Here is a 17,523-nt window from a genome sequence, read left to right as displayed (position 1 = left end):
CATCGTCTTCGCCGAAAACTGTCCAGCTTTCGCCAATTTTTCCAAATCCTTAATCCTTAGCACCCATCAAATTTCGTGTCACTACATTTCTTTCCATCATCTCGTCTCCGCGACCACTCATCGTCTCCATCGCGTACCACACTTGGATCGGCGCGTTTCTCGATCTCTAGTTCATCAATCAAACGCTCAGATTGCCTCTTCGACCACGGGAATAGGGCATTGTCGCGCATTTGGGCGATTGCGACAGTGACCTTGGCCTGCCCTTTTTTTCTCTCGCGACGATGGGATGCCTTCACTAAAAGCCTATACACCCTACGAGACTCTCGCATTTTGCCAGTCGGTCGCTCGTCATGGCTCCGATACTTCAGCCTTTGAGGACATTGCAAAGTCGCTCAATTCGAATCACCTCATTCGCGACAACAACAACTATGACCAGACTCGATTGACCGCGGCTGCATTGGAAGGCTTGTATCAAGAACTACTGGTTGAAGAGAAGAAAACGAGTCTGGTCTTGGTCAATGGCGATGATGGTAATCCGCGCAAACGAAAACTGTCAGCCTCACCTCCCCCATCTACCGGGAATCATGATCGATCCGAGGAAGAGTTGCTCCAATCCCTGGTAGACAAACTCTACACGCGGTTCCGAGAGCAAACAATCAAGGAGATACGGTTGGAAGAGGAGGCATATCGCAGGATAGAAGCTGAAATTACCGAGCTAGAGAAAAAGGTCGAGGAAGGGCAGGAAAAGCAAGCCAGTGGTGATGATACGAAAGCAGAATCTCAACCCAAAGATATTGCGCCGAAGCTTCAGGATGGTCAATCCAGTCCAGATGCCGCTGCTGCGCAACTACAAGCGGGTCTAGACGCCAGTCGAGCAGACCAGGCTTCGAAAGCTACACCAAAAGAGCCAGGACCCTCTGTGCCTACGGCACGTGTCGCGCAGCCGCAACCTGCATCAGCTTCTCCTGCGACTCCCGCGGCCAACTCATCTGTAGAGCCTGCGCAACAGCCCAAGCATGGTCAAGCTCCAAGGCAGACCAAACCGGCGCAAGGCGTGTATCCGCGCCCTTCGCCTCAGAGGCAGGACTTTGTGCCAAACAATCCTCCATATCCTCCTCAGGGATATCCCATGCAAATGGTGCCTCCGGCTCATGGAAACATGCCTCCTCCAGTCGAATACCCCGGTTCAAGACGGTCTCCATCTGGTCAAGGTAGAGCATCTCCTGTTCACATGCCACAACAGCAATTCGCGGCGTATCCGGGCTATCAACAACCCTGGCCACATCATCCACCACAAAACTACCCTCCACCGCCATATCCCAACAGCTATTATCCGTATGGGACGCCCCAAAACCCCCAGCAATATCCAGTGTATCAAGGCACACCCGTCCAATGGACTGGCCAGCTTCCAGCACAAGTGTGGCAGAATCAACCATATCAACCTCCTAATTCTGCCAATGTAACTCCGGCTCCCCGAAGCACGCCGAGCCAGCAACACACGGGTAGGTCCTCTACACGTTGGAAACGAAGGCCGGAATCTACAAGTGCTGCGCGCAAGTCGAGCCCCGTCCGTCCGAGCGAAAGAGATGTCAGTCCAATCTCGGATGTCGAGTCGCCATCACGTTCGAACAAGGTCGGGAAATCAGCAGAACGAAACGAGAACTCCCTTACGGTGCAAGACGTGAGAGGCAGACGTGGGGCGAGCGCAACTCCTGGTGTCGATGGCTCACGATCCCAGTCACTTGCCTCATTCACATCAGAGACACCAACGGACAAGAAACGCCGAGGACGGCCACCATCGAAGATCAAGGCCGAACCACCGAGCACGCCGGCTCCGATACCGTCGGACACAGAGCCACAACCTTCAACGAGTCGCGCTGGGAGATCACGGAAGGGTATGGTGACTTCAAAAAATGATCAGGTACAGACGGCTGTCAAGCGAAAGCGTTCACCAGGTCGTGACTCGGCGACTCCTCCGTTACCTTCCCCGAGACGAACACAAATACCCTGTCATCCTTCGCATGACGTGGAACTGGTCAATGTGTCCAAGAACTTCTCAAAGACTGCCCAGCTCCTTCTGAACGATATCACGTCTCACAAATTGGCTGGAATCTTCGCCAGGCCACTGTCGGAGCGTGATGCTCCTGGATACAGGGACTTGGTGTTCCGCCCACAGGACCTCAAGAGCGTGAAAGCTGCTGTTTCCAAGGGTGGACGGGCGGCTCTTGGGGCGATTGAAACTCTCGAGGCAGAAGACCGGTCTGGTCAAGAAACACCAACCAAGAACGCTCCAGGCCCTACGTCTGAAACGGGTGAACGTTCCTTGGGGAATGGCATGTATCTTGTCAAGAAGAGCGAGGATCTGACACCACCCAAGGGTATCGTGAACTCATCACAGCTCGAGATGGAGCTGGTGAGGATGTTCGCGAACGCGGTCATGTTCAATCCGCTGCCTACGTCTGAACGAGGGTTTGGCCGGTCTCTTCGTCCGAGAAAACGAGGTGGAGATGTCGACGTCGATGTTGACACTGACAGCACCAGTTCCAGCGAAGGAAGTCCCGTGGACGAGGGTGGTATCATCTCGGACGCTCGTGAAATGTTTGAGGACGTCATGGCCTCGGTACGCAAGTGGCGAGAAGTTGAAGTTGAACGACTCAAGGGTGGCGGCGGTGGTGTTGGTGGGGATGATGCGACGGGATCCAACGTCAAGACGATGCATGGTCATGGTAGTGCCAGTGCCAGTGTGAGGCAATCTAGCGTGAGTTCTGCCTTGAATGAAGATGATGCTGGTGGTGACTCGGCGACTGCATCGACACCTGTCCCGACAACTGGTACGGCGAGAAAGAGAAGACGAATTGCGGATTGAGTTTGTTGCTGTTCTTGTTCTTATTGCTATGGCATCGATAAAACTGTTGAGATGCTTTACCAAAAAAGGAGGACAGGATAGGCGTATGTTTGTGCCAGCCTCGCAAGGCTGTGAGCGAGTCGGTGATAGTGATAGTGACAGTGACAGATTTCTTGAAAGTCAGAATTGAGATGGACAACAATCAGATTATTGTTTCGAACAGATTCTTGATCCTGTCTTTTCGTTTTTACTCTCTTTACCTATTCCTTGGAACTCTGCTGCTACTGTACCTACATCCCAGCACCTAGGTACGTACATTAGGTACCTACCAGGTATGTAGGGTAGGAGGTTAGAAGGTACCAATATACCACAAGAAATTCGGCCGGCACCGTCAAACATGTACTGGATTGGGTACACATTACGTAGCTGTTAAAGGTCTGATCCTCTTCACTGTACAGAGTCCGGCCTTTCTAGTTGACCGACCAGTCATGTTCGTTCTGGAAGTATAACCTCAATGGTAGCTACACACGGGGGGGGATGTTGAAGATGCCATGAACATGCCAGCACTGGCCTGCCTCTTTGGCCCGAACGACCTCCAAGGATTCAGTATCACCAGCATCATCATCATCATCATCGCCACCATCCATGCTTCGCGTTCGGAAAATAAAAAAAGGCATTGCAGAAACTTCCGGTTCACAGTCCTGCAAACCAAAAAATTCAGACCAAAAGGGCCGTTGGATCAGAAAACTGACTCGAACTGACTCGAGCTTACCTACTCACTCATCCAACCGCTTAGGGATTCAAACATGTCTAGCACACAAGGAGCCGTATGTCTTTTTCATCTGCAAGAAACCGAAAAGAGATCAAGAAAAGAAAAAAACCAACCTCCAACCCAACCTCAACTCGAGAGTCGTTTGAAAAGAAAAAAATCCCACCGGGAAAGGAAAAATTCTCACCGGCCAATTCTCGTCTCGACTCAGCACTGAATACAGCTTGGATGCATAAGAACTCACCAGGACTTGTTGTCCGCAGAGGTTGCATGGCCGGACCCTGACCCAAGCCTCTTTACCAAGCTAGGGGTCGGTCGATCAGTCTTTCGACACCACCGGCTCACCGGTTTCAAGACGGGGAAAAAAGGACCGTGTATATGATAGTCTGATGCAAGTCAGCAAACCAACGACATGATTTCAGTGGTTGATATCGATCGAAGCCGCATCATGGCGAGACCGAGTAGAGAAATCAATCAGCGTCAGTCATCGTCATGAATCGTATCATCCCAGCACCGTAGCGTTTTCCTTCCATCCGAACCAGCCCATCAGGAAAGAAGCAAAGAGCTTCATCCGGCTACTTGCATTTGCAGCCAAAAAGTCAGTCAAGGGGAGGGTCAGAGGGTTGGTTTCTCATGTTTACTTCCTAGCAAGGGCATCCGAATCCAAGTCCGAGTCTGATTCCCTGCAGCCCTGGTGGTTCGAATTTCAACGAACAACGACAACACATACTTTCGAGAGCTCTCTCTCTCTCTCTCTCTCTCTCTCTCTCTCTCTCTCTTTCTGGGATGGATGCATCAAAATATCCTTTCTAGGAATAAGAAACTTTGCGCGGGCGAGGCAAGAAGGAAAAAAAAAGGATTTTCAAGCGACATTACCTCCCCCGGACACCTGCATGAAACGGCCAAAAAACCACCCAAGAGAGAAACCCCTCCAAAAAGGGCTTGCTGCATGATTCACTTGGAACGGTAGGTAAAGATCGGAAATCGACTGATGGATGACTGACTCAATTTGCGTTTGCACCTAGTTAGTCGGGTAGGTAGGCAGGTAGCAAAATGTGTAAAGTGTGCATGCATGCAACGCTTTGTTGTCAACAACTTAGATCCTGCGTTTCTTCCCCTTGACCCCCTTTCACGGCCGGCTGCACCTCAAGACTCCTAGGGGATCGTTGCCAGCATGCTCATGTACAGAACGAGGGTTTTTCCCCACTTGCTTCCGCCACGTCCCAGTACAATACTGAGCACGGTCGACGCCTTTTCGTGTCACATACCTACCTGACCTGCAGTAGACAGTACTGTAGTGTGTGTGTGTGTGTGTGTGTGTGTTGTGTGCCTGCGACCGTGGATCCGACCGATGATAAGGTGATGAGGTAGGTAAGGGATGCCGACAAAGTCTGCAGACCGTTGTCGTGAACTCTTGACCCTTGATCTCCCTAAACCTTGGACTGACCTGACCAGACTGACCCGCTCTAGGGTGGTTGTACTGTAATAAAATCGCCGACATCCGTTACACAAGGTCGTCAGGCTGGGTTTCCTGGCCATGATCCCCCCTGCATAACTGATCTACCTTTCTCCGTACCTACAGTACAAGGTGGAAAAAGTTGAAACGTACCTAACAACAAAATTCAGACCCCATTCCATTCTGGGAGGGAGTATGTGTGTCGGCGGGAACAAACATGGATCATGGAACCATGGAACACGATTTCGACCGCGCCGTGCAGGTTCAAAACGCGCGATTCCATTCATTGTACTTGCCAAGACCAAAAAAGCAATCTGTACTGTACAAGTAACAAACCCTCCAGTTGGATAGAATTGGTTTAGGAGATCTATTTTCAGGTTCGGTAGTGTTGGCTTTGTTTTTGTTATCCACCGACGTCGTCGAAAACGCCGGTTCCACTAATCTATACTCCCGAAATGCTGTCCGCTCCATTTCTCACGAAACTCCTTGATCTGCCTTGCTACAAAGTTACTCCGTGGGACCAAGTCCGGCCGGGACGTAACTTGTAATAGTGTTGTACTTCGTACTCCCGTCGAAAATAAATTAGGGGTTTGTTTAACTTGACGGCAGAGCCATAAAAAGATCATCGTACTTTTCGAAATGCGGCTCCACCAGAACCCGTTCAGATTGACGAAAAGGATACTCCGTACTCCGTACACATCCCCCTGTTTTTTTGTTGTTGTTGATCTCTCTCCCCATAAGACCCTGGCCCTGGGAACTTTGAATTGTTTGATCTCCAGGGGTCCTGCCGGGACATTCAAAGGGCAACTATACGGAGTACCAGTACTCGAAGTCGTAGACATTGCCGTTTGACGCGCCAGTAGTGTCTCATTGGGTCTCCCGTCCGATCATCATGTTGGGGGGTTGACAGTTTCACCATGTCACCAAGATTATACAATATTATTGCGAATGGGACCCTTTCAATGTGACATGGGACGGCTTTTTTTTTCATTATTGCGCAATCGGCGAAATTGTGATCATTGTACGGAGTACTCAGTACTCGGTACGTCAACCACGTAACAACGTCATAAGGGTCAAGTACTCCGTACCTTCGGATATCAATCGTCGTTGATGCGCGCAACAATAATGACAATCATTCGCGAAACCAGCTGAAAAGGACGGACAATCACAATTTGATAGGTTTCCCCCAAATATGTTCCAGGCAAGGGGGTGTAAAGCATCATAAAAACATCAATGACTGTATTTTCCCGCAGAAAGGGGCCTTGAAGCTTCGGTTCGTCTGAAATTCTGGTTCCGAACACGAAGCTCGTTTGTTACGTTGTAGTACGAGTGCTAAACGATGGGTACAAAGAGTGTTTCTATTATCACCGACGGCAACTACCCATACTCAGAAGGATCAGACGGAGACCCAAGGCAGACACCCAAGTTCTGGGCTCATCCCCCGAGGTGTTTCGGTGTCGGGCGGGAAGGGCGGAATGATAGTTACCTACCTATACCTATTGTAGGTACTTCCGTACTGTAGGGGGAGTAGATGAGCCTTGGCTTTGGCTCTTCCCGACAGTGTGGATTCCACAAAAAAAAAGAAAAGCACGTGGGGACCCTTTTCTGCTCGCCAGGAGATATTATTGTATCATCAATCACATTTACTCCGTAAATGAAACGACACCTTTCAATCTTAAAGGACAGGGATCGTCGTACTACTGTACAAGTAGCGAACCCACGTCGTCATCGTCAGATCAGATCAGCTGGTGATGGGTGATGATTATTGCTGCAGTTATCAGCCCGTGATATGATTGCTGTTACGATACAGGAGTATGATTAGTCGTCCATCGCAACCCGGGGTCCCGACATTAATTATCGTGATCAAGGGGGGGGGAAGAAACGAAAAAGTCGTGGACATCTCCATGCTACGGACAAAGTCATTAACAGTACTCCGTAGATGGTCACCTGGTCATCTCATTTCTCGGGTGGAATGGGACTGGGATTGGGATTTGGGATTTCCAAGCAGGGGGTTGATGAGTCGTAACAAGTACCATCCCACAGCGCTTACTCTCTATGGAACCAAAGGGGGCTAACAATTCGCTTGCCAGCGCAGACGGACAATCAGCAGGGGGCTCTTCTTCGGCGCGTTCAGGTTCAGGTTCAGGTATGTTGTGCAGGAAACCCAGGATTCGTTCATCCCTAGACCAGATTGTTATTCGCCAGACCAGGAAAAAAAGACGACCCCCAAAATTCACCTCGTGACCGCCTTCACCTTTTTGCGCAAATTCAGGAGGAAGGAAAGAAAGATTATTGACTGGCCCCCTGGCGAATAACATACCTACCGTAGGTAACAATGCGCCGGAGTCAGCAAGGAGTCAAATCACTGGATCAAACCGATGAGCGGTGTGATGGCAAGGGAAATGTAGACACAACTCCTTATTGGTAACCCGGGGCATTTCTTGTTTCCCTCGAATAAGGCGGTACAGACAGGGTCATATTTTCGCAACTCTGTCCCAGACAAACGGGGGCAAATCACCAAAGACTTAAGAAAAGCCAATACTCTTCCCTCGCAGCGAGATTCGCACGAAACACAACTGGTAGCTAGCTCGTATTATTATTGCCAAAGTTTCCCTCCATGTTCACGCAACTTTGGCCCCTTGGGATGTTATCGTGTCGGGCCAATAAAGATCCTTATCCCACTCAGGGCCACGTCAGAAACGGCCCCCCGGGCTACCGAAGGGGGGGGGAGGGCGCGTGCAGCGATGGGTTGCATAAAAAACGAAATGAGGTGCATGGACTTAAATAAATCCGGGGTGCATCTTGGCCTTCACTGGTCTCCCTGACACTCTTGGTGTACTACCGCCTCACATTGGCCGAGGATCCTGTCAAGCGATGCACCAACGACGTCAACACATCTCCACCACCGATCCGGTTATCGTTCATGGCGCCGGTTGACTCCTGAAACAGGTACGCTAACTCTTCGAGAAAGATCCCAGCGGCCCGCTCATTGTGCTCTTTTGTGTCCTTGACAACAGTGTCCCTTTTCCTTGCGGAGAAAAGGTTCGCGCAGCGGTCGTCAGGGAGAGTAAATTGGGCCCGCGAGATAGGAAGGGATAGGAAGTCGAGACGGATACCGACACCTCAAGTGGTACTCGTAGAGACACGCTCCGTATCATTGTACGAGTACTGGTCCATGTCGTGGGAAGCGCGGCACACGACGGCAAGGAAAGTGGATGAGCAATAGACAGACCTTGCGGTTCGCACAGCCGACGGGTGAAGGAAGTTTATCCTAGTCGTACTTCTACCAGTTACAGTATTGTACAAGTAACTAACCGGAGAAGCGGGCTTGGAACTCGTTCGAGTAACCCAAAACTTGGTCTTTGTCCGGTCGAAGGGTGGGTGGGTGGCATGTACTCGTAGAGGGGAGCGGGTGGGAAAGAGTGCCGGACACGGGAGTTGAGGAGCAGTCAGCGCGAACGCAGCTGTCAAGAGGTGCCAAGTTCACGAAGGGGGGCGTCGCTATGCACGGATGGGCTCGGGTGTTCCTGAGGATGAAAGTCCAGCTGTGCCACCTTGACAGCGAGGCCGAGCAAAGGAGGGGACCGGGATTTGGATCCAGCAGAATGGATCCAATTGTCGATACCAAATATTACCAGTCATTTCAGTATCCGGACGAGCGTGGAACCATGCTCCAATGTGACGTCAAGGGGATGGACTTGATGCGAGTCCGAAGTCTGGGGGGAAAAAGACGATGGTCTGACTGTGTGTATTCTTTACTGTATCGTGTATATCGAGACCTCCCTTCCTCTTTTGACGGTGCTGCACGCGACTCCATCAGTAGAACTGGCATGTCCTCGATTGCCCCTACGACCTTCCTCCTTCATGGCATCATGGTAGGACGGAATTGCAATGTCGACGGAGGTTGCCTTGTTGGTCAGCGATGGCGTGGGGTTTCTGGAGGTTGGTGTCTGTCATGCAGCTCGTAGCATTGGATAAAACGATGGCCACGTATGCCGCGGTCGTGGAGTTGATATGCCATGCTTCTGCACCTCATCGCCACCGCTACCGCTCTACGAAGCGAATAGACGATTTGGATTAGATGCAGGCCGACGAAAGCATCAAGGTCAGGGTGCAGCTGGACGGCACGATGCGCGCGAAAGGCAGGCCGCAGATAATCTGCAAACTGGGTGTTCGTGTCTGCAAGTGATATGTGAAAGATGACCGTCAGCAGACTCACTATCGACAGTTTTCGGCACGGTGCAGCAACCACGGGTCACTGCCGAGGAAGAGGGTTTGAAGCTATTGTTGAAGATTGTTTGCGATTGACCATTTCTGGCCTGGTTTGACGGTGAGAAATGAGATATGTGCACTTCACCGACAGCGAAGCGTTTATGCCGTCAGCTGAAGTGGTTGGCCGCATATCGCCTGGAATTTGGGCGTAGACTGGAGTTCTGTCGGTGACAATCATACTCTGTACCTAGTCATGCGCCAGATTGCGTCTTTGATAGTGGCGTCAGATGCATTCCAACAGGCTGGTTCAAGTGGTTCTAGAAGCCAGAGATTACGAGTCATCTGCGATACAATGCTGTTCGTACCAGCCGTGACGGTCAGATGAGAATAGATTACAACTCGGTTTCAGGGCGCTATGCACGTTGGCAAGGAAACTACTGCATGGAGTAGCTAGGGAGGGATTCGAGGAGATGTGGGCGGGAGGCGAGAGTAAACGAGAGGGTGAACTGACCAGGGAGACCTTGTAGCGAGTAGGACCCTAGAAAACTGTAGAAAAGGAACATGGGGAAATAAGGGCAGTAAGAAGTACTGAACGAGGCGGAAGAACGGCACCCATCAATTCAATCAAGGTCATCCTGGTGTCAAAGACGGGAAAAGGTCTGGCTCGTTGAAGGGTTGAAACGCCCCTTGTTGGGATATGCCCTTGTAAGATATTCTCTACGAGTACCAGATAATTGCACATATCTTTTAGTTGAAGAGAAGGGGACAAAGAATGAAGTATTATTGAGCTGGATCGATTGAACATTGTTGGCCCATGTCGGAGCTCTGATTATAGGGGACGTTGTATTGTAGTCGGTATTGCGCTGTAATGACTCTTTAAGCTCCAGAAGAAAAAAGTGTCGAGTCTGACCTGTGACCAGGAAATCCCTGTTACAAGAATATTCCATCTTTGACCCTTTTCATTTCCACCTCGATACCGAGTACTCGTAATCGTACTTGTACGCATCCAGTTATTGTTAAGTCGTAATGATACGAGTACGACTCACTTTCCCCCCAAGGCGTTTTTTCTCGCAACATCGACCCTCTACTCGTATGAGTATTTGCCCATCAGTCCAAAATTTCCGGACACAACTGGGTACTTTGTCTGGTTTCCCGTCCTTGTTTTCACTGGGTCCTAGATACTCCCTACTGGTATTGGTACTTTGGGAAATGACTCCATAGCACTCACTGTACTGTACGGAGTAACCTCGTCAGTCACCCGCTTCTCAGCACTTTTCTTTTCTCCTCGTCACCAAAAATAAAATAAAAAATACCCAGGTACCTTACGAAAAAACAGGGCCACGTCAATCAACAAAAACCTCCCAACTTCCTCGATACAGAAAAGATCCTCTCTGCCTTCAGCTTCCTCGAAACCCTCTCTCTACATACGACCCCTACGTGTTGGGCCTAACCAACATACCATTTTGACATTCTGACATCTGTCCGATTTCTGCTGTCTGTGCCCTGAAATCCTGAATAATACAAGTACCCTGCCAGCGAACGAACGAGCACTGTAAAGCAACAATACGAAGTACCCCAGTTCGCCGACCAACATTGACGACCCAGTCTTTTCCTCTCTCTCCCGCCAAATAGTCATCAATCAACCCTCGTCCTACTCCGTATTTGTACGACACTATTTTTCCCTCGTCCGCCGCTGCCACTCAACCACCACGCACTTTTTTTCCCACACTCTCGCATACATCTGCATACTACTGCATCGCGCCATCCAGTCATTCCCTGGTCGCTCGAACGTACCATCCCTCGAATCGCTCACTTGTGCTGCGCACCACTCCCCGACAACTCATCTGAATATCCTTTCTGAGCGGACAGCTGGATTGCTTCTGACTCGTCCATTCCTTTGTCCGATCAACCCCCCTGCGAACGTCCACCCTCCCCAACCTATACAAAATCACACATAGCCCGCTTCTTCGACTCGAGGCTCTGCAACCGCACCAGGTCGGTCGCCTGTCGTCTGACTGCATCCCAGTCCAAAGTCTGCCACCGCCTCCCTTTCAGTCCGTCTGCATCCTCGACTCCGACCCGAGCCTCGATCTGCAAGGCCAGCGCCTTACGCACCCCGTCATTTCGAGTCCGCCTAGAGCCCACGCGTTGTACTTCCTCCTCCAGACGGGCCCTCCCTGCATTGCAGCTGCACCAGCACCGATCCGATCCTTTGCGATATCAGGCGACGCTCCTGGCCATAAAACATGGCCGGTATCCGAGCCTGATGGACCGCCCTGGTTCCCTCTCCTCTACACGACCGCTTCTTGTCTTCTCCCTACAAGACCACTATGAAGTCGTCAAAGGACCATATACAGAGCTGGACTCATTCTGACCATTCTGACCATTCTCAAACCTTTTCTTGATCGTTCTCTACTGTTCTTGGACAGACCCGAGGCCCGTCCACCATGATCTCTGCATCACCATCGCCTGCTCTCAGGCCCTTGCGGAGCCGGGAAAGCTCCCCTTCGCCTCGTCCGCGCCCAATGGCTCACATGTCTGCCTTCCAGCGCGTCAACACCTCCCTACCACACCAGGTGCTGTCGGTGACCCCTGCTTCCGCCAACAGCACCTCTTCTATCGCCCCGAGTCCCCATATCTCTTCTCTTCAGTCATCCCCGCTGGTCTCTCAAACACACTACCACCACCTAGGGACACCGGGACCTCTTGAGCTCCCCGAGTCCCTAGTCTCTGCTGCTCATGCCTCGCCTCCGCAGCGAGATCCGTCTGTGAGCCTCAAGTCAGTGGGTCTCATGCGCAAGTTGTCCCAGAGCGCAAAGGATGGCGTTTCCTCCACCCGGCAAATTCTACGGAGGAAAACGTCGTCGAACCAAAATCGCCGGGACGAAAGCACCGGACCTATCGCTCGCCGAAGGAGTGACAGCAAGAATGCACTGCCTAGTGGTGGCGGTAGCAGCAGCATTGAGTCACCTTCTTTCGATACCTTGCCCATGGATATCCATCCCGGTCTGGGTCTTTTCGACACCATGAGCATATCCAGCGAGCCAGTAACTCTCCTCGATACCAGCCCAGAAGGCCAGGCCCCCTGCGTGCCTGAACGTCTCGTGGGAGGCTGCCTCTTGACCAAGATCACCCGGAATAAAAAGCAGGAGAAATTATTCTTCCTCGATGTCGAGGGTTCGAGGGTCTCTTGGAAAGGAGCAGTCACCATGAAGGTCTTCCACATCGACAATATAAAGAGCATCCGAAGTGGTGAAGAAGCTGCCAGCTATCAACAGGAGCTACGAGGTGAAGCTGTTGACCCAGAGCTCTGCTTCACCATCAACTATGCGGCATCGGATTCCTCAAAGCAGGTCAAGACCTTGCATCTTGTTGCTCATACACCTGCCGACCTCAAGCTGTGGGTCGACACCCTCGAGAGCTTGGCCAAACACCGCGAGGAGCTGATGACTGTCCGCTCTTCAGAGCGCGAATCGGTCATGAGGGCTCACTGGGAGAGCGAGATGGCAAAACGTCCCGACACTAAGATTGACGGTCTTGACTTGCCTGCCATCCGGTCTCTCTGCCGTAAACTACATATTCACGCCCCTGAAAAAGAACTGGAACACCATTTCAACTCCGCGGACATTGACAAGTCGAGGCGCCTAACGTACGAGCAGTTCAAAGAGTTTCTGAAACGCTTGCGCGAGAGAAGCGACATCAAGAAGATCTTCAACGATCTCAAGGATGACCACGCCGCCGGCGTAAGCCGGTCGAAGTTCGTTTCGTTTCTTGAAGACGTTCAAGGAATGAGCCTCAGTGACCTATCTGAACCAGCTGCCTGGGAACAGAAGATGAATGATCTGGTTGCCTCTTCGTTCCCAAACCGTCCAGACCTTCGTGAGCGAGATCTCATTGATGCCAATGCCTTTGCTACCTTTCTCATGTCCAAAGACTGTCATGTCTACTCGAGGCCTGAGGAATCAGTACCCATCTTTGATCGACCACTGAACGAGTACTTCATCTCATCTTCTCACAACACCTATCTTACAGGCTGGCAAGTCAACGGTACGTCTTCGGCAGAAGCTTACATCACGGCGCTGCGCCATGGGTGCCGCTGTGTCGAGATCGACTGCTGGAACGGCCAAGATGGTAACCCGAGAGTTACACACGGTCGAACTCGCACGACCTCGGTGCTTTTCTCTGACTGCATCAATGCTATTCAGAGATGTGCTTTTGACGTTACCCCCTACCCGGTCATCATCTCGCTTGAGGTCCACTGTGATAGTGAGCAGCAGGCTAAGATGGTCGATATTATGAGCTCCGTCTTCGGCGACCGGTTACTTGCTCATCCATTGCCCGGATTTGCGGCGAAACTGCCATCGCCTGAGCAACTGAAATACAAATTCTTGATCAAGGTCAAATCTACCGAGCTACACGCTGATCTCGAAGCTTCGCGTCGGTCTGCAACTCTCAGCCGCACTCGAAGTGCCAGCTCGCCTAACCGCCATGGCCCTACTAATGGCTTTGTTCCGGGTCTGTCAACAGTGTCAAGTCCTTCTATGATAACGCCACCAGAAACCATTTACTCCCCGACTGATCGATCAGTAACGGCGACTAGTGCGAGCAGCGCTGACGAAGAAAGTGATGTCGCTCTTACATCTTCCTCGCTCGCAGCAGACAATGCCAAACGCACTCCCAAGTCGAGCAAGGTTGGTCCACTCCTGTCCGCCCTTGGTGTATATATGAAAGGCTATACCCTCCGTGAGGCTCGAGATCTCGGTTTCCAACAGTACAACCACATTTTCTCACTAAGCGAAAATCGTGCCATGGAACTCTGCCATGCTCCAGAAGACAAAGCCAGGTTCGAGGACCACAATCTGGAGTACTTGTGCCGTGTTTATCCCAAGAACCTTCGCTTTCAATCATCGAACTTTGATCCCAACACATTCTGGCGAAGAGGTGTGCAAATGGTTGCCCTTAATTGGCAAACGTTCGACGCGCATATGCAAATGAACCAAGCCATGTTCGCCGCTGGAACGGATGCCTATGGCTATGTGCTCAAACCAGAATACCTTCGCAAACCTCGGACAAAGCATGGCGACTTTGAACATCGTGTCAAACTCCCACGGTACAAGATGAAATTCTCGGTTCAGATTGTATCAGCTCAGCAGCTACCTCGACCGCCAAACATGAGCAGAGAAACTCCCTTGAACCCCTTCATCGAGGTACAGATGTTCAGCGCCGAAGACAGAGCTCGTGGGATTGCCAATGGCACTGGTGGCAAAGAGACCTACTCGAACGGCTACCATGGAATTGGTTCGCCATACCGTCGTCAGACACAAATCTGTTTTGGAAATGGTTTCAATCCCCAATTTGGCGATAGCATCGAACTGTCCCTGGAAACCAAGTACCCCGAACTCGTGTTTGTTCGCTTCATCGTCTATAATTCCGACGATGGCAGGCACAATGGCAAGGGCATCAGACAGCTCGCCGCCTTTACAGCCAAACTCGACAGCATTCAAAAGGGTTACAGACACTTGCCTCTGTACAATGGCCACGGCGAGGAGTTCATCTTCTCCACGTTGTTCTGCAAGGTGGTCAAACAAGAATCCAAGCTCATGCCGTGGTCGCTCCAAGATGTGAGCGAACGACCACCCAGGGCCAATGTCTTCCGAGGCATACTCTCTCGAGGCCTCTCTGGGGACCGTGGCAGATCCCGAGCTTCCAGTATCGAGGATCAACGTACCTCCCGTCAAGCCAAGCTGAACCGGGAGATTGAAGAAACCGTCGCTAGACGATGAGATTGCATACGCACTAATGCACCGGCATTAATTGTATCAACGCAGGGCGCGGGAATTTGATATTCGAAAGAGATACCCAAAAGCATATATGACCGTGACGACATTGATTAGATTCACCCCGTCTGGCAACGGACATGATTTCTTGTGTTAACAGTCTTTATTTTTTGTATTTGGAGGTCAAAGGAGCTGGACGGGTGTTGATTACTGTTACCTTATCCTACCACCTATTTTCTATGTACCATATCTATATAGACCTTGAGGGCTATTTCTTTCTCTCTGTTGGAATATGATGTTCATTTTGTCACAATTTATTTCTTTGATGACGGGGTCGACTTGGGTATAACATTGACTGGAGACGTACATGGGAATATCTGTTGATCTTTGATACTTGGTAGTTTTTGCAAACATTAGGTCTACATCTGATTGGAAACAAGAATCGAGCTGCATGCCCCCAGAATCAATAGAATGCTCTTGGTGCTGACTTTGCAGTTGATCTTATCCAGTCCAGTCGAGTCCTTCACCGACTAAACTGCTATTCTGCAGTAGTGACTTATGCACATAATGTCCGAGGTCTGACAACGGCCTTTCCAGCCATCACCACAAAACTCACTCTGTATTGCACAATATGAACGGCATTGACAGCCCGTCATTCTATCCCAGACAAAGTTCACCGGAGGCTCAGCCGCTCGACTCTGCAGCATCGACCACTGCAGAGACCGCATTTTGTGCTGGCAATCCTCCCACTCCACTACAAGAGACTTGTCTATGTTCGATCTCTATCCTGAGACCTCTTAGGTCTCTTTTACCAGTGGCAGTGTCTGCGTCGTTTTCTCTGTGCCTCCCTCGGATCAAAATGCTGCTGCAACAGTTCTGCTAACACTGGAGAAAACCCGCGCCCTCCGTGGTCTCAGCCCCAAGGGATCTTTGATTCGGCAAGACTTTTCAAGTCTCTCCATCACTCGGAGGGAGCAGGATGAGGTTCATTCAATCTTTTAAAAACCAAAACAACTCATTCCAGCTTGACATCGTCGGTATGTAGCATCTACCTGAGATGTACCTGAGATCCAATTTGCTGACCCGATTCGCTCTCCAGGTTTCCTTGCTATCCTTGGAGAAGGTTCCGTCGAGACTGTTGCTCAAGTCGTGACCTTGAGTTATCTGATATACCTCCCTCGACTCCTGCCTGCGCCTCAGATCTTTATCAGACCCTCGAGACCGGAGAAGCTCGAGACGACCTCGGGAGCAAAAGTCATTGGGGTTCATTCAGGCAACACTGGCGAAGATATACACCATGTGGCCCATGCGTTACACCGTGGAGACAAGCTTGCCCCGAACACCGTGACATGTGTGAGGGTGAGAGAAAATGACCGGCCTCGACCGTCCATCAAGCGTTTTGGGCCGTTGGCCATACTGGCCTTTATAGGCTTCGTCATGAGTGCAGGATTACTGGGCTTGTCTATATACTATCAGGATGGGTAGGATGGGGCGATTGCGCGCGGACTTGGAACACCTGCTGACGTGGACTAGGATGTCGTTGTTGGCTACTGTCCTGTTATCCTCACTGAGCAGTGTCACCGGTGCAGCTAACAAATGGTCACCCACCCCGAACGACCCAAAGCCGGACCCTCACTCTCCGCCCGGCGACGTGGTGATCAAGTACCCTCAGGGGGCGTTTATTGTGGTGAGCTGTGAGGAAAGGACGGCACGATATCTGTATTTCAACCCCAGCGAGCGATGCATCTATGCCGTGGAGGGCACAGCCATCTACCGAGGACTGTCTCTAGTCTCGACCCTGTTGCTGATGGGTGGTGTCATCTCACTGGCCAACGCCAGGATCGAGACCCAGACGGCATTTGCCGGAGCGTACATGCTCATCAACATCTTCTACTGGATCGGCGCCGCTCTGCCTCCTGCCCAACATTGGGACCTCTCTCGGCTGGAGGTTGACCACATCGAGGTCCATGGCGGTACACCACCGCGCACGGCGAAGATCGACAACTATTCTCCCACGTACACTGAAGCCCTGTGGAAGGCGATCGCGGTTACAGGCACGAGTAACTGGGTCAAAGAGGCTGGGTGGGCTCCCAGAACTCCGGCATGGAACGACTGGCTGAACGAAGCAGAAGAAGCCGCACTGGGTGAGCCTCTGAAGTCGAGTACGAAGACGGTCAATGAAAAGGTGGTCGAGGTCTGGACGATTCGCAATTGGGATAGCCGGAGCGCTCTCTCGACGTTGCTTCGTACCACGACAGATAAAATAGGACCACGGTCGCCCAAGTGAAAGGAAGCCGTCATCGTTGTACGGAATGTGTGAGACGAGATCTTATTTTTGGTGTGTCCTGGATAGACTGCCTGGCTTCATGAAGATGATGAATTGATACGAAACCATGACCAAACTAGCTGATGAGTAATGATTTGATGATGCTGCATATTTGTTATAGAGAGATAATGAAAAGAT

The 17,523-nt window shown here is 51.1% G+C and overlaps 3 protein-coding genes across 3 annotated transcripts; all 3 read left to right on the top strand.

Moving 5' to 3' along the window:
• Window positions 1-55: 55 nt before the first annotated feature.
• Window positions 56-3,069, top strand: PV06_08572 (uncharacterized protein). Its single transcript, XM_016409924.1, has one exon. The coding sequence runs from the start codon at window positions 287-289 to the stop codon at window positions 2,864-2,866; it is 2,580 nt and encodes an 859-aa protein (XP_016260232.1). The 5' UTR covers window positions 56-286; the 3' UTR covers window positions 2,867-3,069.
• A 7,943-nt stretch (window positions 3,070-11,012) lies between these two features.
• Window positions 11,013-15,384, top strand: PV06_08571 (uncharacterized protein). Its single transcript, XM_016409923.1, has one exon. The coding sequence runs from the start codon at window positions 11,730-11,732 to the stop codon at window positions 15,063-15,065; it is 3,336 nt and encodes a 1,111-aa protein (XP_016260231.1). The 5' UTR covers window positions 11,013-11,729; the 3' UTR covers window positions 15,066-15,384.
• A 388-nt stretch (window positions 15,385-15,772) lies between these two features.
• PV06_08570 (uncharacterized protein) lies at window positions 15,773-17,516 on the top strand. The gene is made up of 3 exons (XM_016409922.1): window positions 15,773-16,096; window positions 16,159-16,540; window positions 16,593-17,516. Exons 1-3 carry the CDS (start codon window positions 16,039-16,041, stop codon window positions 17,344-17,346), a joined length of 1,194 nt encoding a protein of 397 aa, XP_016260230.1. The 5' UTR covers window positions 15,773-16,038; the 3' UTR covers window positions 17,347-17,516.
• Window positions 17,517-17,523: the final 7 nt, after the last annotated feature.

Source organism: Exophiala oligosperma (genome assembly GCF_000835515.1).
Source record: "Exophiala oligosperma strain CBS 72588 unplaced genomic scaffold supercont1.8, whole genome shotgun sequence".
NCBI classification, from domain to species: Eukaryota; Fungi; Ascomycota; class Eurotiomycetes; order Chaetothyriales; family Herpotrichiellaceae; genus Exophiala; species Exophiala oligosperma.
Note: the sequence above shows the minus strand (reverse complement) of the source record. Positions and strands in the feature narration are given on the sequence as shown.

Bases quoted from the DNA above. Each gene is read 5' to 3' on its own strand.
- PV06_08571 (XM_016409923.1), top strand. From the start codon at position 11,730: ATGATCTCTGCATCACCATCGCCTGCTCTCAGGCCCTTGCGGAGCCGG.
- PV06_08570 (XM_016409922.1), top strand. From the start codon at position 16,039: ATGAGGTTCATTCAATCTTTTAAAAACCAAAACAACTCATTCCAGCTT. The intron at 16,097-16,158 runs GTATGTAGCATC...TTCGCTCTCCAG, and splicing joins ATTCCAGCTTGACATCGTCG to GTTTCCTTGCTATCCTTGGA. The intron at 16,541-16,592 runs GTAGGATGGGGC...GACGTGGACTAG, and splicing joins TCTATATACTATCAGGATGG to GATGTCGTTGTTGGCTACTG.
- PV06_08572 (XM_016409924.1), top strand. From the start codon at position 287: ATGCCTTCACTAAAAGCCTATACACCCTACGAGACTCTCGCATTTTGC.